At 40.7% G+C, this 21,834-nt stretch overlaps 1 protein-coding gene across 4 annotated transcripts in view; it reads right to left on the minus strand.

Moving 5' to 3' along the window:
• Positions 1 to 17,471: 17,471 nt before the first annotated feature.
• Positions 17,472 to 21,834, minus strand: part of LOC123767311 (glutamate-gated chloride channel) — a 101,977-nt gene continuing 97,614 nt past the window's right edge. For 3 of the 4 annotated variants that reach the window (XM_069312934.1, XM_045756883.2, XM_045756881.2), the window contains exons 12-13: positions 17,936 to 18,180; positions 17,472 to 17,675 (exon numbers count right to left, since the gene is read on the minus strand). In XM_069312934.1, the coding sequence (XP_069169035.1) occupies positions 17,944 to 18,180 (237 nt within the window). In that variant the 3' untranslated portion in view covers positions 17,472 to 17,675; positions 17,936 to 17,943. The remainder of the gene's footprint in view (positions 17,676 to 17,935; positions 18,181 to 21,834) is intronic. The other variant, XM_045756884.2, reaches the window with a different exon arrangement.

Raw genomic sequence — 21,834 nt, forward strand, 5'->3', positions numbered from 1 at the left:
TGTCGGATTTGAGGAATATTGTTTGACTAACTTGTTGAACGTTAGCATATGTTCTGCTCTAGTTTATAATTTCCTCACTATGGAGAAGTGGCTCTGTGTGTCACCAGCAAGTCATTTACGTATCTTACCATAAAGTTTGGATAATAGTAAAAATACGTGTTTCCTATTTCTGTGATATTTTTTGGTGCCTAATACTAAGTCTTTGTTAATATTTGTTATTATATAGAATTAATATAACATGTGATTCTATTTGACCCGAATACTCAGCCGTTCCCAGCTCGACCTCTTCTCTGGGTCTGTTCCTTTGTCTCTGTGCTTCTGTGTCTGTCTCTAAATCTCTGCAACTGTTTCTGTGTCTCTGAGGGAGGGCTTGAACACGTTCAGGATTTGTGGGAGGGAGATATGTATGAAGGGAACTGTGGTAGGCAGGTCCACAGGTCTTGATGCTTGCTTCTGTGTGGACGAGTTACGTCATCAAAATGTTTTCGCTCTGCTAAGGGTAAACAATGATTGGTATAAGTGCTCCCCGAAATGAATTAATAAGTTTCTACGATACTGCCGAATAAGAATAAGCCGAATAAGTGTTTTGATTTTTGTGTGGAGAAGGTGGAGTTGATAGGAAGCAGGTGCGAGGATTATCACGGGGTCCAGTACGAGACAGTGTCAAGCTGTGCTCATTTGACACTAAATTAAACTGTAAACTGTTAAGGAATAACGACACTAGCAACAATACATGACCAAACAAATCACATGACGTGATACAATCACATGATGTGATTTTGTATCACATGACGTGATACAAAACTTACAACCACCATTAGGTGATTGTCACATACAGATTAGATGTAAATTTAGAATCGATATGGAATAATGATAAGTAAAATGGAGAGAAGATATCAATAATGTGCGAGGTGCACAATTCGTAAGACAACCTGAGACTGCCAGCAAGACAAAGCAGACCCAGGTGCTCCCGGCGCCGCCAGTGGCTGTTGACTCGTTCTCGTTTGCTCGCCTAACGAGCCCGTACACGTGTGAACGTTGCAATGGGCACCTTTAGTAAGCTTAACAATAGCGTCAAAAGCCTATGACTGCAATGCACATAATTCGTCTAACAGATATATATATATATATATATATATATATATATATATATATATATATATATATATATATATATATATATATATATATATATACTGTAGCCGCGTTTTAATTAAAACAATATATTTTCTAGCTGGAAACGGAGTACATGTAGTGAGAATATGCAACTTCTAGTTAAGCTCTGTTTTCCATATATTCATACTTCTCACCAAATGCGTTCAATGCTCTGGAAAATTAATCCAGAAATTACACAATTTAATAGCTTATTTAATTTACCAAATAAGTACGAAAAACAAAAAACACCATCTTGGAATAAAATTTCAGCCTCCGCAAACAAATTTTTGTTTGCTTAACGATTTTGTACACAAATGCATCCATATTCGAGTACCCCGTTAAACAACTATACAAACATTTCCATCAGTTAGAAAATAAAAAAATGATCCCGTTCAAAATAAAAGATACATCGCGGGAGAGCTTATTTTTGTGTTTACTTTATGTCTTGGTAGAGAGAACCCGAGGGAGGCGGCGCTATTGTGCCTCCGGCTCCAGCCTCCGACCCGCCGCTCTTTAGCGAGGAGATGAAGTGCATTTGGAGTACATAACCCAGCCGGGAAATTAGATAAAAAAAAAGGGAGACAGCGAGAATAAAGAAAGAGAACATGGGAGGGATGAAAGAAGCAAAAGTAAAGGAGAGACACAGGTTAAAAGAAAGAAAGAGGTAGAAGAGAGGGAAAGAAAGGAAAGACTAAGGGTGGAAGGAGGGGAAAGACCAGCAGTAAAAAGAGTATAAGGGGTAAGAGGCAATGGAAAATATCCGTCAACATGAAGCCTGGTCCACTGGGTACACAACTCCACTTCCCCGTGCTGCTGTATAGCCTCTCTGGACACATACAGTCAAGATAGAGAAGCAAAGCTCTCCTCTCTTTCTATACTCTTCTGGATCTACAACGCCACCAAGAATGCAAATAACAGATATTCTTCTGTGTACCAAACAACGCTCCGGGCAATTTATCAAGAGAAATGTTCAACTACACTTCAGTTTCTACCCTCTACCACCTCTTCCCTTAAGGGTTATAATGCATATACGATGACCAGACCACACACACTAGAAGTTGAAGGGACCATTCTCAATCGACTTGAGAATGGTCCAGGACGGACCGAAACGTCGTCGTCCCTTCAATTTCTAATGTGTGGTCTGGTCATCATACTTCAGCCACGTTATTGTGACTCATCGCCTGCAAATGCATATACTTTCTTTATGTGGCATCCTATTTCTCGTTACAGGATCGCCTACACCTTGAATGAGATGTCTTGCACATACACTTACAAACGTAAGTGTGTTAGATTTATTTCAAGAGTAAGTTAGGTCTCCCTCTAGTCAGCGATTTATCAGAATAATATATTATTTAGAGTTATCTTCGTAGTGCATTTCTCAGTAATATCCTACGATTAGTTGTTATTTTATTCTCTAGTTTTTATTCATCTGTTTCTAATATTTTGACTATAGTTAAACAGTCCTCTTTATGTTACCCTTGGCAGGATCGTAGGCAATATGATACAGATACAGCACACTTACCTATGAGCATGGTATGTATATTACACTTTCTCAAATCAGAGCATTTGCAAGCTGACATGAAACACTCCTTGTTAACACTCCAACTACTTGTTCTCAGGATACCAAGCGTCAGAAGTATCCACATAGCATTCATCAGTAGTAACGTACTGCGTATTATTATTTTTTTCTTTCAAATATAAGTCAATGTTAATTCATACTAAAATGTGCTGAACTGTTAGGTCTAGCTTAGGTTCTGAAGTCCATTATTGGGATTTGTAGTATGAGAATGAAGCATTTAGGAAAGTGCGATTCGAGCACAGGTAAACGAAGCACTCCTCTAGTAAAATTGTATGCCATCAGCTGTTAGTTATGTGTGTAAAGTGTTTGTCATACACAAACAAGGGGTTCAGAGACCGGATTAACGAGCATATGGCGTTTGTTGATGGTGATGGTTGCAATTCTGAAAGCAAAACACAGTTTGGCACAAAATAAACCCAAAGTCCTTTCACCGTAACATGAACAAAATTTTTAACGTCCCTTAGCAACTTGCCTTAATATAAAATTTGGTTACATCTAGATACAAACGCTCTTTCCCCTCTCCTATCATCAAGTTACCCTAGAACGCTCTGCCTTGATTTTCTAAAACTCGCTTTAGCTTCAAATGCAGAGTTCGAATTAAGCTCGAAGTCTCGAACGGAACATCTGAGCGAAACTCCTGGAAACTATCCATCTACACAAACAAGAACAATTACATAATTAACTCTGAGTAGAGAAGAAGGAGGAGGAGGAGGAAGAGGAGTTAAATGGAGAAGGATGAAGTAGGGTAGAAGGAGGTGCATGAAGTGGAGTAGTCGGGGGGAAGAACAACAGGATGGTGAGAGTGGTGGAATTAAAGTGATGATCATTCATCAGGAAGACGTAAAGTGGTGTGTGGCAAATGAAGATAAGTTAGAAGGCAACAAAGCAGACTGAACAAACAGGTAAACTGAGGCATGAAGATGGCAAAATTTGCATTGAAAATGAGGTGGTGAGAGCTTCCTAATAAAGGTCAGTTGACCAGAGAGAGAAACAGCTCTCATCACTGATAACCTGCCAGTTGTTACCCGGCTTCAAGTCAACATCATTGGTTGGAAGAGAGCAGTGGAGGTGATAACATATAACTGGTTATCTGTATTTTTAAATTGTTGTTATCACTCTTGTGTGATTCAGGGTCCAACCACTTGTGCTGGACGGTAGAGCGAAGGTCTCGTTTCATGCAGGTCGGCATTCAATCCCCAAACTTCCAAGTGGTTGGGCACCTTCCACCATCCCATCCCAAATCCTTATCCTGATCCCTTTCAAGTGCTTTATAGTCGCTTGTCACCTTCTCTTAATAGTTCAATTCCATTCTTGTGTGATTCGCTGTAGTTCATCCCATGAAGATTTTCTTTATCTTTGGCATTTTAAAACTCATCTTCCTATAAAAATATATAAATGTGTGTAAAATATATCTTATATAAATCTACACGTTTAAAATTAAGCTTTAAATTAATTTTTTTAGTTTGCATATATCCTTATTGCATACTGATTCATGCGACAAATATTGAAGGAAAGTAAGAACGAATGTGAGCACTTCTCTTTATTCATCGGTACTTCAATACAGAGTTATCATTATAAAAGTCGTCACAAGAACAGTGGAGGCGCCACCAGAGCCAACATGGGCCATTACCATAAGATAGTACAAATGCCAGTCGATGTCTGGCGAAGGCACGCCGGGTGTTCCTAGATGGTTAAGAAGCTGGTGCAGTAGAGATGTACATGGGACAAGCTCATGTCAGCGAGGGGGAACAGCCTCTGCAGAGTGCCACAGCTCGATATGATACGACGGACGTGCTGTGACTAGATGTTACTCCCCAATTGGCTCTGCTTTTATGGCCCCGGCGCACCATCGCCACATTCCAGTTGCTTCTAGTATTATTTATATGCTGGTCACATGAATGAAGAGACCAACAGCGAACGCACTCTCGCCAGACTTCAATAGACATTATGGCCGCTTTTATGGTAGGGCAGAGGTACTACGCTGTCGAGGCCAAGATTCACTGTTCTACACATACTATCACCCTTATCTACATAGGACATTAGGTTAAGATTTCATTACCCATATTGATGTGTTACTGGTGTTGAGCAAACGTACCCCGTATCTCCCTCTACAGTGGCTGAGAGTAATGTATCTACTCATAATCTCACTAAGTCTTAACTCTACGTAGCGCCACACTTCCCGTTCTCCGGGACACGAAGCTCAATATGCCTGTTGAGGTCTTCCGAAGCCAACCACTATCGATTAACTTCCATCTAGTTGAACAGAGACATTGAGTGTGTGTGTGTGTGTGTGTGTCCCTAACTGCCTTCCTATCTTCGGAAATCAAACCCTAGGACCAGTTGGTATTGAGTTGCCTGATATATGTGATAAGCGTTCTCGTGAAGCTGCAGAACCTTCTGCCAAGGGGAATAAACTTACTCTTGATGCGGGTCACGTGATGCTGAGAGGAATGAGAACGTGCTTTCTCATAGCAACAGTGGATGGACATGCATGTGTCGGTGATTCCTGCAGTTATATACGAACCAAGGGCCAGATTCACGAAAGCACTTACGAACGTGTACATCTTTCCTCAATCTTTAACGGCTTTGGTTACATTTATTTAACAGTTTACAAGCATGAAAACTTGCCAATCAACTGTTATTATTGTTATAAACAGCCTCCTGGTGCTTCGGGGCTCATTAACTGCTTAATAATTGTAAACAAAGCCGCCAAACATTGAGAAGATGTACAGATTCATAAGTGCTTGCGTAACTGCTTTCGTGAATCTGGCCCCAAGTCTCATGCTCTTTATTTCTCTTTGAACTTTTGGTGAGCATTTATATCAAGATGGAGATAAACAATTTACCCGGGTTAGAAATATTATTACCAGTGAATAACATTTTGAACTTTATCTAAATATTATGTTTTGAACTTTTGTATCAATACTTCCATCTAAAACATTCACCACTACTGACCTGTAATGTATCCACATACTCGTTACCTCGTGTACAAGTGACGCATTATCTGGTGTGACCTTACCTGGTGCACGCTGGCATATCTATTTAATGCTACTCCCATAACACAGCCGGGCGGTATGATCCTATGACCTAACTGCAACTTTAATTTAGGTCCATCTGCTGGCGATCTGGTGAAGGCGTTAAACATGACGTTGTTAGTGGTAGTGGGGGGGAAATAGTGGAGGTAGAGGGTGGTGGAGGTCGGGGGTGAACGCACACTACACTACTGCTACCACTACCTCAACTACCAAGAAGCCCGGGCGTCATCTACCGCGAAACAATCTACAGTAGGACTACTGGACTACTTTGCTGTTGGCAGTCCCGGGCTCAGTTCTCTATAACACTGAAGCACTAAGGATTCTGGCCAATGAATAATTTAAACATATTTATAATATTTACAATCATATATATATATATAAAGGGAAAGGAAGTACCACCTATTAACTCAGGTGATACCCTTAGCCTCGGAGTAAAGCACACATAACGCATTAGAGGGGATATTTATGTCCCCTCCAATGCTGTTTCCATGTTCTTTTATCCTTCACCTCCTTTTGTGTTTTATTATGCCTTATAAACACCACGGTTTTATTTGTCAAAAGCTCTAAGAAGTAGTAATAAATACCAAAAATATACAATAATATTGGAGACCAGAGAGGCGAACATCAATATTAAACAATAGAGGGCGCACATCACGCGACTCATGTCAGGTATGTAACATATCACACACACATGACTCTGGAATATTTACATCTACATTTCGTGGGAACCGTCGACTCCTTTATAAATATGAATTAAAAGATGAAAGGGAAATGCCTAAGATATCATCAGGTAACTGGGGCATACCTGTGATATCATTAGGGGTATATAGCATCCATTTGACATCGTCAGGCAACGAGGCATGCATAATACATCGTTATGTATCGATTCAAAGGCCTAATTTTAACGTCACTAAATGGGCTGTAATACGGAGATCACGCCAGAAGGATAGTTGTGACGTAGGAGTGATTACCGGACAATACCAAGGCTGTAATGATATGGGCTTAGTTTAACCTTTCAATGGAGTTCAAACACACACACACACACACACACACACACACACACACACACACACACACACACACACACACACACACACACACACACACACACTCACTCACTCCCCTACCCCCCACCACATACACACAGAGAGGGCCTCGCGGCTTAGCTGACAGTGCTCGGGAGTCGTAGTCATAATTGCCCGGATTCAATTCCCGGCCGAGGTAGAAACAAATGGCCAGAGTTTCTTTCACGCCAATGTCCCTGTTCACCTAGCAGTAAATAGGTACATGGGGAAGTTAAACACTCTGCAGGCTGCTTCCTGGGAATATATGTGTGTGTGTGTGTGTGTGTGTGTGTGTGTGTGTGTGTACTCACCTAGTTGTACTCACCTAGTTGTGTCTGCAGGATCGAGCATTGACTCTTGGATCCCGCCTTTCGAGCATCGGTTGTTTACAGCAATGACTCCTGTCCTATTTCCCTATCATACCTGGTTTTAAAATTATGAATAGTATTTGCTTCCACAACCTGTTCCTGAAGTGCATTCCATTTCCCCACTACTCTCACGCTAAAAGAAAACTTCCTAACATCTCTGTGACTCATCTGAGTTTCAAGCTTCCATCCATGTCCTCTCGTTCTGTTACTATTCCGTGTGAACATTTCGTCTATGTCCACTCTGTCAATTCCTCTGAGTATCTTATACGTTCCTATCATGTCCCCCCTCTCCCTTCTTCTTTCTAGTGTCGTAAGGCACAATTCCCTCAGGCGCTCTTCATACCCCATCCCTCGTAGCTCTGGGACGAGTCTCGTTGCAAACCTCTGAACCTTTTCCAGTTTCATTATATGTTTCTTCAGATGGGGACTCCATGATGAGGCGGCATACTCTAAGACTGGCCTTACGTAGGCAGTGTAAAGCGCCCTAAATGCCTCCTTACTTAGGTTTCTGAATGATGTTCTAACTTTTGCCAGTGTAGAGTACGCTGCTGTCGTTATCCTATTAATATGTGCCTCAGGAGATAGATTAGGTGTTACGTCCACCCCCAGGTCTCTTTCACGCGTCGTTACAGGTAGGCTGTTCCCCTTCATTGTGTACTGTCCCTTTGGTCTCCTATCTCCTAGTCCCATTTCCATAACTTTACATTTGCTCGTGTTGAATTCTAGTAGCCATTTCTCTGACCATCTCTGCAATCTGTTCAGGTCCTCTTGGAGGATCCTGCAATCCTCATCTGTCACAACTCTTCTCATCAACTTTGCATCATCCGCAAACATCGACATGTAGGACTCTACGCCTGTAAACATGTCGTTAACATATACAAGAAATAGAATTGGTCCTAGCACCGATCCTTGTGGTACTCCACTTGTTACTGTTCGCCAGTCCGACTTCTCGCCCCTTACCGTAACTCTTTGGCTCCTTCCTGTTAGGTAGTTCCTTATCCATTCTAGGACCTTTCCCCCCACCCCCGCCTGCCTCTCGAGCTTGAACAGCAGTCTCATGTGCGGTACTGTATCAAAGGCTTTTTGGCAGTCCAGAAATATGCAGTCTGCCCAACCATCTCTGTCCTGTCTTATCCTCGTTATTTTATCATAGAATTCCAGAAGGTTTGTTAGGCACGATTTCCCTGTCCAGAACCCATGTTGATGTTTGTTCACAAACCTAATGTTCTCCAGGTGTGCAACCAGTCGCAGCCTAATTATTCTTTCCAGTATTTTACAGGGGATGCTTGTCAGTGATACAGGTCTGTAGTTAAGTGCCTCCTCCCTATCTCCTTTCTTGAAGATCGGCACGACATTTGCCTTCTTCCAGCAACTGGGCAATTCTCCTGACATAAGTGACTCATTAAAGATCATTGCCAGAGGCACGCTGAGGGCCTGTGCTGCTTCTTTTAGTATCCACGGTGATACTTTGTCTGGTCCAACTGCTTTAGTTGCATCTAGAGTTGTCAACTGTTTCATTACCTCCTCTGCTGTCACCTCTATATCTGATAGTCTTTCATCTAGGGTAACCCCTTCCAACAATGGGAGCTGCTCAGGCTCGGTAGTGAACACTCCATGGAAACTGGCATTCAGTGCCTCGCAGATTTCCTTGTCACTTTCAGTATATGCCCCCTCTGTCTTCCTTAGTCTTGTCACTTGGTCGTTCACCGACATTTTTCTTCTTATATGACTGTGTAGTAACTTGGGTTGTTTTTTCGCTTTGATTGCAATATCGTTCTCATAGTCCCTTTCCGATGTTCGTCTTATGTTAATGTAATCGTTCCTAGCTCTGTTGTATCTGCTTCTGTTGTCCTCTGTTCTTTGTCTTCTGTACTTCCTCCACTCCCGTCTGCTGGCCATTTTTGCTTCCTGACACTGTCTATTAAACCATGGGTTATTATATTCCTTCTTATTTTTTCCCTTTACCGTTGGTATAAATCTCTCTTCGGCCTCCTGGCATTTCTGTATGACTAGGTCCATCATATCTTGGACTGTTTTTCCTCTAATTTCTTCCTCCCACTGCACTTCACCCAGATAGTCCCTTATCCTCATATAGTCCCCTTTCCTGTAGTCAGCTCTCCTTTCCCAGATCTCTTGTCCCATGGTCATAAGTTTGAATTCCATCATGTAGTCAAAGACTAGGACACAATGGTCACTGGCCCCTAGAGGTATTTCATGCTCTAAATTCTCGATATCTTCTACGTTCTGGGTGAAAATCAGGTCTAATAGGCTCGGTGCATCTCCTCCTCTTTCCCTTGTGTCTTCCTTCACATGTTGTGTCAGGAAATTCCTGTCTATAACATCTACTAATTTTGCTCCCCACGTTTCGTCCCCTCCATGGGGATGTGTGTGTGTGTGTGTGTGTGTGTGTGTGTGTGTGTGTGTGTGTGTGTGTGTGTGTGTGTGTGTGTGTGTGTGTGTGTGTGTGTGTGTTTGTTAGAGATAAATATGTGTAGGAGATATAATAGAGGAAAAATAGATTGGTTAAAAAGACGATGTCCAAGAGCTAATTGCTCAGTTCTTCAGACACAAATAGTAAATACACACACACACACACACACACACACACACACACACACACACACACACACACACACACACACACACACACACACACACACACACACACGGTGCGAAGACTTACTGACACTCACATCTGTCCTACAACAAGATGTATTGAAGCGCCAATAAAACCACACATATTGATAGTGACGCTACTGGTGGTGGTGATAGTGACGCTACTGGTGGTGGTGGTGATAGTGACGCTACTGGTGGTGGTGGTGATAGTGACGCTACTGCTGGTGGTGATAGTGACGCTACTGTTGCTGGTGGTGATAGTGACGCTACTGGTGGTGGTGATAGTGACGCTACTGGTGGTGATAGTGACGCTACTGTTGCTGGTGGTGATAGTGACGCTACTACTGGTGGTGGTGATAGTGACGCTACTACTGGTGGTGGTGGTGGTGATAGTGACGCTACTACTGGTGGTGGTGGTGATAGTGACGCTACTGCTGGTGGTGATAGTGACGCTACTGTTGCTGGTGGTGATAGTGACGCTACTGGTGGTGGTGATAGTGACGCTACTGGTGGTGATAGTGACGCTACTGTTGCTGGTGGTGATAGTGACGCTACTACTGGTGGTGGTGATAGTGACGCTACTACTGGTGGTGGTGGTGATAGTGACGCTACTACTGGTGGTGGTGGTGATAGTGACGCTACTGCTGGTGGTGATAGTGACGCTACTGTTGCTGGTGGTGATAGTGACGCTACTGGTGGTGGTGATAGTGACGCTACTGGTGGTGATAGTGACGCTACTGTTGCTGGTGGTGATAGTGACGCTACTACTGGTGGTGGTGATAGTGACGCTACTACTGGTGGTGGTGGTGGTGATAGTGACGCTACTACTGGTGGTGGTGGTGGTGATAGTGACGCTATTACTGGTGGTGGTGGTGATAGTGACGCTACTGCTGGTGGTGATAGTGACGCTACTACTGGTGGTGGTGATAGTGACGCTACTGGTGGTGGTGGTGATAGTGACGCTACTGGTGGTGGTAGTGGTGGTGATAGTGACGCTACTGGTGGTGGTGGTGATAGTGACGCTACTGATTGTGGTGGTGATAGTGACGCTACTGTTGGTGGTGGTGATAGTGACGCTACTGTTGGTGGTGGTGATAGTGACGCTACTGCTGGTGGTGATAGTGACGCTACTGCTGGTGGTGGTGATAGTGACGCTACTGGTGGTGGTGGTGATAGTGACGCTACTGATGGTGGTGATAGTGACGCTACTGCTGGTGGTGGTGATAGTGACGCTACTGGTGGTGGTGGTGATAGTGACGCTACTGATGGTGGTGGTGATAGTGACGCTACTGCTGGTGGTGGTGGTGATAGTGACGCTACTGATGGTGGTGGTGATAGTGACGCTACTGCTGGTGGTGGTGGTGATAGTGACGCTACTGATGGTGGTGGTGGTGATAGTGACGCTACTGATGGTGGTGGTGATAGTGACGCTACTGATGGTGGTGATAGTGACGCTACTGGTGGTGGTGATAGTGACGCTACTGGTGGTGGTGATAGTGATGCTACTGATGGTGGTGGTGATAGTGACGCTACTGGTGGTGGTGGTGATAGTGACGCTACTGGTGGTGGTGATGATAGTGACGCTACTGATGGTGGTGGTGATAGTGACGCTACTGCTGGTGGTGGTGGTGATAGTGACGCTACTGCTGGTGATGATAGTGACGCTACTGGTAGTGATAGTGACGATACTGATGGTGGTGGTGATAGTCGATTCTGGGCGCCGGCGAGAAACAATGGGCAGAGTTTCTTTCACCCTATGCCCCTGTTACCTAGCAGTAAAATAGGTACCTGGGTGTTAGCTGTCACGGGCTGTTTCCTGGGGGTGGAGGCCTGGTCGAGGACCGGGCCGCGGGGACACTAAAAAAAAAAAAATGCCCCGAAATCATCTCAAGATAGTCAGCCTGTCTCATTCACTGTTTAGGTCGCTATTTCAGTCACTACTTCAGTTAGTCCTTGTCAGAGTTATTCTTTACGACAGTTACTGTCTGCCAACCCAACCTGAAGCAGCTCCTCCACGCTGCTGTCGATCCCAAATGACTCATTAAGTGATTTTAAAGTGTGAAAAAAAAATCGGTATTCTAACAATATAAAATTATTGTTATTATTACGTATTAGAACTTTGTACATAGCGTAGGTTAGTCATGTATTTTATTGGTTACGTTGGAAATTATTTGCAAATGTTGGTGAAGCATCGTTTGAGAACAATTTGATCGTGTATAAAGCATTTTTCATAAAAAACGAGGGTTTAGCTGAAGTATTAACGAGCATTTTGCCGTTGATTATGAACACGAGCTGCGTACAGAGGTGCGACCCGAACACAAGAGAGCGAGCAAAGCACTGCTCAAGGAAAGGATTGGCTGCATTACACACATGAAAGCGTAAATGGTAATACAAGTCGACTGGCAATCACCCCTTACATACCATTCCAAAATCAGCCAAATATTTCCCTAAAAGACCATTTCATTCCTTCCTTCGTGAATACTTGAACCTTTACTTACACAGAAGTAGACATCCGCTGCCCTGAAGCACAACAAGATACTATCGACTGTGGTTGATGAAAAAGTGATACAACTAATGACTGGTGTGAGGCTATAAGAACTACGTCAGTGTCTAGGGATGAAGTGGATATAGTAAATGTGCAAATTATTTATATATAATGGCCGCGAAGAACCACGTGCTGAACTCAATCACGCCAGTCAAGAAACGTATAAGATTTAGGCATACCTCATGCTTGATTGCAGTGTCTGCAAAAACCTTGCTAAAAACCTTGAACATATTCCGGCCTCCGGGATTCCTTGAGCCACCATCATATCACCGAATTCTAGACAAGGATGACGACTAAGCAAGGTACAGTGCTCTCAAAGTTACATGCTTGGTCTAACTCACTGGGTATACAGGAGACGATTATTATAACACGGATGATCAAACGCCAGAGGTTTCATCACATTAACACCAATCATTCATTCTTCTCCTGGACAACATTTGAACCATGTTATGACATTATGTGTGGAGTGATTCAGTGAGAAAACTGGCTTCATATTTTATTATATTTCCATATTTACTGTATTTCTCTTTCGCTCGCTATTTATATCACCTTAGCTAAATCTATATTAAGATCTGTTCTCCAGTTTTCTCCAAGATCGTATTCGAGTGTTCTCCGTTGTAACTGAGTTGGAGACACATTAACAAGTGCAGAAAATCTTCATACTGGAGGACAGTGGTTAGAGACACCCAGCGTGTTGTTCTGAAGAAAAACAACGATAAGAGGAGCCGCATTAATACAGCACTTACGTGTCCACTTACGAGATCTACACCTCTTAACACGACCATGGCGGCTTAGTCTGAGTTAGGTAAACAGTTTAAGTGCTCCAAAGCACATCCTTACCTGAAGATTATTATTATAACGAGTGTTTTCATAGCACTTCAAAGCTCGTAAACTATTAAGCAAAAGCCTGATAATACCACCATGATTGAGATAAGAGATACAGACTTCGTAAGTGAACATACAAGGGCTTCGTGAATCCGACTCAAGGGGTCAATTTAAGAACCACATGAAATACACATTACTCGGTCATCTTATTCTCAACTAATAATCAAATGGAAATAATCTGAATAAAACTGTTTTTTAAGAACAGTAATCCAAAACAATGATTTATTTTTTTTATATGAGGTTTAAGTCGTTTATCATAAATTTTCTGATGTGCAAACAATATCTCAACAAAATGGTATGTTTGTTTGACAAATGAATGAACGAAATCGTCTTTCAAATTTTCATTCACTCTCACTCAAATTCTGTTATTTACCTCTACCATCTACCTCTACCTAACACTCTACCATCTACCTCTATCTATCAACCTATCTCCTTTCATCCGACACTTTATTAAACAAATTAACAAACATTATTTTAATATTTGACAAGTTGAAAGCTCTTTAGTGATGTTCATCATGAAACTGAAGAACAAAAACTTCAGAAGGTAATGAAGAATGAGAACAAAGGAGGAAACGCCAGAATAAATAGCAATATATATATATATATATATATATATATATATATATATATATATATATATATATATATATATATATATATATATATATATATAATTTGTCTCCATAGTCTCCATTAATAGGAAAATAGATAAAACGAGAGAGAGAGAGAGAGAGAGAGAGAGAGAGAGAGAGAGAGAGAGAGAGAGAGAGAGAGAGAGAGAGAGAGAGAGAGAGATAAGAGAAGCGCGGTACGTGAACTGTTACAATCATTAACACAACTCATACATTTACCTGATCTCTAATTTGTGCACAGGACTCAGCTATATACAGTTTAAACACCAAGAACACTTTGGGAGTTGAGGAGGCTGGAGAGGGTGAGACGGGGCGCTGTGGTGCTACTGGCAAGTATACAAGATGAAGACGGCAAGCTATCATGGCTTAAAACTAAGACGGCATCCTCCACTAGGGCCTCAAACCAACCCGTCCTCTTAAAAATAACGTCACTTTTGGCTGGCATGCGCGCTATGGCCAAATTTGGACGTAATTTGAAATGAAATCGACTCACAAAAGTGACGTACTGTTCCGTTTTCTGTTTGAGTCATCCGGCCGACTCTGTAAGGTTAGAATAGATGACTTTCAATTCACGTTTTTCATAACGTTTTGAAATTTTATGAGAATTTCCTGCCCACCTAACCTATGAGAGGACCCTTAACTTACTGTTGTTGAAAAAAAAATCCCAAATTTATTTTCATTTTCAAATTACGTCCAAATTAGGCCATACGGGTAAACGGCCAAAAGCGACGTTCTTTTTAAGAGGACAGGTTGTGAGGCGTTTCTAAACAAAATTTTAAACTATAATAATCAAACTAAGCTGCAAAAGAAACTTCTAAACTTTTAATAAATTGGAATGGCAATGTGTACAACACTAGTTAGAAAGTGAACTAGGAAGGTGTTTGATCATCCAATAGATATTCCCAAACTAATTTACGAGTTTTTTAAGCAACAGGCAATGAGAAATCCATAAAAAATGATTGAATCCTCAATTAAAATTACATCAATTTTGCTCGAAATGCGTCACAATACTGATTTAATTGTCTTTCAAATAAGATGCAATCTTTCATTGGAGTGATGGCTGACTGACAGACTCAGTCGCAGTGATAAAAATCACCTGCTTCGTGTGTTCTTCCAACACTGAAAATAGGATTTATTATTAACATCTTAAAATATGTATTAACGCTAGAAATTCCGGCCCGAAATTCAAGCTCTTGTTTAACTCTTGTGCTTTAGCATATAATGCTGCGAAATAAGGACAGCATAAGTGTTGACCGAGAATTAAAGAACAATTTAAGTGTTGACTGAGAATTAAAGAACAACTGAAGTGTTGACTGAGAATTAGAGAACAACTGAAGAGTTGACTGAGAAGTAAAGTTAGGAACCAACAACAAAACAGTTCTGATCAAATGTTCATGAGAACATAACTATATACGTTGTTCACCGAGCACTGCTCATCACGGTGTACCAGACACGACCCAATATTTTACCCTTACCCCATCACTGTCATCACAGCATCTTCATCACTGTTGTCATCATATTCTCATCACTATTATCACCGCATTCTCATGGCAGTCACCACCACTACACACTCGTCACTATCGTCACTATGACCAACACAAGAGAGAGAGAGAGAGAGAGAGAGAGAGAGAGAGAGAGAGAGAGAGAGAGAGAGAGAGAGAGAGAGAGAGAGAGAGAGAGAGAGAGAGAGAGAGAGTCAGAGAGAGAGAAGGGGAAGAGGAGGGGGGGGTAGGAAAGAAAGAAAGACAAACCAGATGTAAAATAAATGAGACAAGAACTCGGGCTTCGGTCAATACACAAAAGATCAAACACTGGCAAATATCCCGACAACAAAGCAATTTACAGATTAATATAATCAGAAAGAAAGCATTAGGAAATTACCTTTCATTTATAAGCTGCAAAAGATCCGAAGAATAAAACCCAACTTGTCGACAGGGAAGTGAGCAAACCTGTGATCATCAGAACAAAGTTTCACTGACTTTATTGAATTATATCTCCATACTTTATTGTCCTAAAAATATATATATATTGTTGTACTTAAAGAACATGATTTAGTCTGTGGGTATGAGTGGTTCTTTTTTGTACGTGGGATGAAGAAGTACTACCTATGGCCTGAGGTCGAGTGTGGGTAACGTAGTGAAAGAGTTAATGCAAGTTAATGGGGATGTGTAAGAGTAAGCCAGTTAGTGGGGATGCGAGTGTTACCTACCGAGTCATTACCCTACAACATTAACGCAAGCAAACGACACTCTCTCTCATCTTACATCATTACAGTTAATGCCATTATTTCAACATTACAGTTAATGCCTTTATTTCACACTTACAAATAACGCCTTTATTTCAATCATTATATTTAAAGTCTTCATTTCATCATAATGGTTAATGTCATTATTTCCAACTTATACCTAATGGCATTACTTCAACCATACATTTATTTACAACCTTATATATAATGTCTTTACTTCCACACTGGTATTGTTTTATTACTGTTAACGGAGCCAACGGTACTTGATAACGTGTAAACGCCTCCAACAGTTACGCTGGTCTCTGGGGCTCAGCCTGCGGGTAAGGAGCTGCCAAACATGGCTGTTTTCCACATTTTACCTCTGCGACCCAGTCAGTACTTTCTTGTGTATGGCGTAAGACCATCAAACTTCAGTCAGCGTGTATCTCTGAGCTCTTGCCGGCATTTCTGTATCTCATAAATGCCTGTCTTTTACACACTGAACTTCCGTAAATAAACCTATCAAACACTGCCATGTGTTAACGATTTTCTAAAATATTTGACCTTTTTTAAATGTAGTTTTCTGTTCTATCCCATATTTTGCGTCAAGCAAAGAAGGGAACAATATTCTTTCGAAACATTTCGAACCACTGTAATTGAGCTACTGGAGAACACTGAGAAAGTATTTACGTTGAATTTGAGATCTCCGCCCATCAATTGTTGTTACTTTCAAATTCTGTCCAATCACAATATAGTGTTCGGTCTTTTGTGTACGTTTCCTGCTTATTTATATTTCAGTCAAACATTTCCGTTGACTGTTCCATTCAGCTGAGCGCCAGTAGGAGAGATTGAAGCCTCTGATCATTCACGTTTGTCATATATTTTCTGGCATTGATCATCCTGAAAATTGATCTTATCATACTGTCTTTTTTTAACTGGTTTCAGTTACTTATTGTTTCTACCGTCCTGTGGAATTTAGAATTTCCATTCGTCACGCCTTCATCACTTATCACCAGTTCTAAATAGTTATTTTTCATAGTTTCGTTCCTTTCACTTTTCCCTGATTACTTATGACATAATCACCCTAGCCCTTACTAGACTATAGGTCCAATCAGCCCCAACGGTTTCACTCAACCATAGCTTGGGTAATACAATGGTTTCAGTCACCAATGATTCCAGTTATCCTGTTGTTAGAGCCATTTAGTCATTTCAGTACTAACTAGAAATATTAATCTCTGTTATAAATTATTGTCGTTGCAAGTATGTTCAGGTAACTGCTGATTTCATATGTATTTAACTTTACCATATATATTTATATACATATATTTATATATGTATAGATGTACTGTATATACAAAAAATCACTGATTTTTTTTTTGTCAACGATACATCCAGCCAGGTGTGGGCTCCAGCATCCATACATCATGCCAGATGAGAGCTCCAGCATCCATACATCATGCCAGATGAGAGCTCCAGCATCCATACATCATGGCAAATGAGAGCTCCCGCCAACACTACGAGCAACATCAGCCATAGAGCTCCAGAATATGTGTAAAACAAGTGACGTTTAACCTGTAAAAGAGACAAAATTATGGTTGTCTGATAATATTGTGAACATGTTGAGTTACTATAATGCACAATCTCAGAAGTTAATTTGAGACAGAAGACACGGAGGTAGCATGGGTGAGACAGAAGGGACAGTGGTATAATGGCAGAGACAGAAGCGACAGTGGTAGCATATGAAAAACAGAAAGTATCTTTCGAGGGGTATAAATCTGTCTTTTAATTAAAAACGTGTTTCTGGCACTTTTAGAACACAATGTAGTACTCACATCTAGGTTTACTTTGGGGGATCTTCTTCCTCCTCCGTGAAGAGGTAGGTGCTCCAGTAGGCCATGTTGAAGAAGGCGAAGACAAGGGGGAAGGTGATGCGCGAGATGACATCAATGCGCTTGCTGCGTGTGGGGAACTTAGAGAGCCACGTCCGGCAGCAGTTCTGGTGCGGCGCCTGCAAGTGGATCTCACAAGGGTGGATGTTCTCCCCGCCCATTCCTCCGTTCCGTGACACCAGCGGCCTCTGTACCAAGTTACGCAAAGCACACACGGAAAGGGAAAGCTTCAGAGCAAGCATACACGAACAAATCTATTTGTTCATTTGATGCATCACGTTAGTGTGATCTCTGTGTGTGAAGCATACACGACCTCACTGTTAAGTAAATTAACGCCTTACGGAGAATATGACTTTTGACTCGAGGAGTAAAGGAGGATTTTTTATCTTGTTTCATTTCATTTGACGTTCTATAGTGTATCTATAAAAATGATGGTTAATTATGCTATAAAAAAATTAGTAAAAGGTGTTCTTGGGGATATCAAATTTTTAATTTGTATCCACTGTTATTATGATTTATTTAATGAATTTATCTTGTTATGAAATGTATTTTCTACAAGTATAGAAATATGATAATACACATACAAACACGCATGTGGTGTGCTTGTTTGTGTATATTGTATATATATATATATATATATATATATATATATATATATATATATATATATATATATATATATATATATATATATATAAAATCACGAAAACACGTGATTCAATTATGTGCAAGTATCCCACGTATAAACGAAAATTACGAGCGCAATCGTCCGTCAAGACACTATCCAGGACCACAGATCAAAATCGACACGAATCTAAGCTTATAAATCCCCTACACTTGAGCAGATTAAGAAACATAAACATAATATCGTATAATAGAAGTGACATGACTGCCTGGGGACAGGCCATCCTCTCATTCTTGGAATAAGCCAACAACACATAAATCTAGTAATTAAATCATTTTAAACCGATCACAAATCTTACTTATTGTATTTTATTAAAATTATTACCCTATGTAATTTATACAATTCGCGACTTACATTGGATAAATTTGATAGCAATGCAAATCGTGATATGCATAAAAATATGTATAGCAAAGATATTTTTGTTGTTGGCTTATTCCAAGATTTATTTAATGAATTACCTTGTTATGAAATGTATTTTCTACAAGTAAAGAAATATGATAATACATTCATGATAATACATAATACTTGTATTTTCTACAAGTATAGAAATATGATAATACATTCAGGATGGCCTGTCCCCCAAGCACTCATGTTCCTTCTATTATGGGATATTATTTTTATGCTTCTGGATCTATTCAGATGGAGGAGCTATATAAGGCTAAACCCTTCTGTTGAGTCTCCCGTATTTCTCGATAATGTGGTGCCGCACAATAGTCTTTAGAACTTTCGTCTCATTTTTCTTGTGGATACCTACACCTAATATATTATATATATATATATATATATATATATATATATATATATATATTAATACTCACTACTGGAATAGGGAGTAAGTTGCTTAAATAAACAGCATAACAATTCAAAAGAAAATATTGTGATTGTGCAAAAAGTGACATACACGTGCAAAACTACAACGATACACTGAAAGCAAGAAGACGGATGCAGGTACTCTCCCCCCGTCACCCAGTATGGCTTGTACACCCAGCAAGGCTTGTAAACCCAGTATGGCTTGAACATCACTTACACTTTAGTAACCCATAGTAACTTATTTACCGAAGTTTTAGTAATATTCGTAGTCATCCGTTATATAGTGATTTCGAAAACAGATAGTTAGCACACGCACACACACACACACACACACACACACACACACACACACACACACACAAAAACACACACACACACACACACGCACACACACACACGCACCCACACACTCCTTAAGCTAGAGAAGCAGGCTAGTGTATCTGGAAGAGTTTTAAGGTCTGTCAGAGAGTATCTCTTAGAATGGAAGGAAGTAAAGAGTTACAATGAGAGCAGAGGCATCTGAGTGGAGAGTATCCTGCTTCTAATATACTGCATGTCAACGACCTGACAGAGGAAATTGGCTCCTTCACACCAATGTTTGTAGGTGATGTAAAACTGATGAGACGAGTCACGTCAGTGATAGATTGTGATGCACTGTAAACGGATTTGGACATGCTCCCGAAGTGGTCTGAAATTTGGCTGCTAGAGTTCAAACCAACCAAATGCAAAGTTATGAGGATTGGAATAAGTGTGAAGACTAATTCAGCAGTGTGCGATGAAGGGAAGACAGATTCTTCCATCAGAATAAGAGAATCACCTCGGAGTGGACATAACCCGAAATCTAATGCGAGAATCTAATATTAGCAGAATAATATAAACTACATATTGTCCAACATCCGTGTACCTTTCAGAAATTGGACAATGGAGCTTTCGGTGCCTTATATACAGTGAAGGTGAGACCCGCTCCTGATAATGCAGCCCTAGTATGGAACCCTTACCTGAAAAAGACAGGATTTTGACTAGGAAATGTCAAAATATATGTAACAAGACTCGTTCATGAATTGAAGGAATTGGGCAATGAAGATAGACTCAGAAACCTTGTCCTTACCAAACACTGGACGAAAGAAGATAGAGAAAAACATGATACCAACATATAATATTCTAATGGAAATTGACAAAGTAGACAAAACATCATTGTTCAAAGTTAGGAACGCAGAATGAGAGATCAAAGATGGAAACTAGAGACGCAAATGAGTCACAGAGACGTCAGAAAGAACTTTTTAAGCGTTAAAGCATTCAATAAATGGAAAAGTTTAGATGCAGAAGTCGCTGAAGGTAATGCCATTCTAAATTTCAGATGTAAATATGCTATAAGGCTGAGAAACGAGTCATTGCATTAATCTAAAAACGCTGGTAAGGCTGGGCTAGGAGACTAGCTCAACCCTGCAAGCACATCTAGATGAGAACACACACATTAACACATGCTAACACACACACTACCACTTCCATGTAAACAAACACACGCTTGCACATAAATACTCTAACACACAGAATGTTAAGTAAATGGAATGCACTAGGAAGTGATGTGCGGGAGGCTGACTCTATACACAGTTTCAAATGAAGATATGATAGAGCTCGAGAAGCTTAAGATTCTGTTCACCAGTAGACTGATTGTTAAGAAGCGGGACCAAAGAGCCGAAGCTCAACCCCCGTAAACACAACACGGTGAGTACACACTAGCAAACACATGCTCTAGCACTCACTAACACATACCTGCCCCCAAAAAACGCAGAAACACTTTTTAGCCCAAACACACACACTAATACACAACAGACACGCAAGACATACATGCACACAATCATTAAAGTTAGAAGGATACCAGTTGCTAGTTTCGGAACTCATGCATATAGACTCAATCACTACAGGAACTTCAGACAGTGTAATTAAAACAAGAATTTACGTCCCTTAGGAAAACATGTTACAGTATATAGAAACAAAAGCGTTTACAAGCGAAGTCAAGTTCAGAGACATCTCTGATATTATATATATATATATATATATATATATATATATATATATATATATATATATATATATATATATATATATATATATATATATATGCAAACAAGCCTGAATGGTCCCCAGGACAATATGCAACTGAAAACTCACACCCCAGAAGTGACTCGAACCCATACTCCCAGGAGCAACGCAACTGGTATGTACAAGACGCCTTAATCCACTTGACCATCACGACCGGACAAAATGAGGTGATAGCCGAGGCTATTTGAACCACCCTACCGCCGGCACTCGGATAGTAATCTTGGGCATAGCATTTTACCAAATC

The sequence above is a fragment of the Procambarus clarkii genome, chromosome 74 (assembly GCF_040958095.1).
Source record: "Procambarus clarkii isolate CNS0578487 chromosome 74, FALCON_Pclarkii_2.0, whole genome shotgun sequence".
NCBI lineage: Eukaryota > Metazoa > Arthropoda > Malacostraca > Decapoda > Cambaridae > Procambarus > Procambarus clarkii.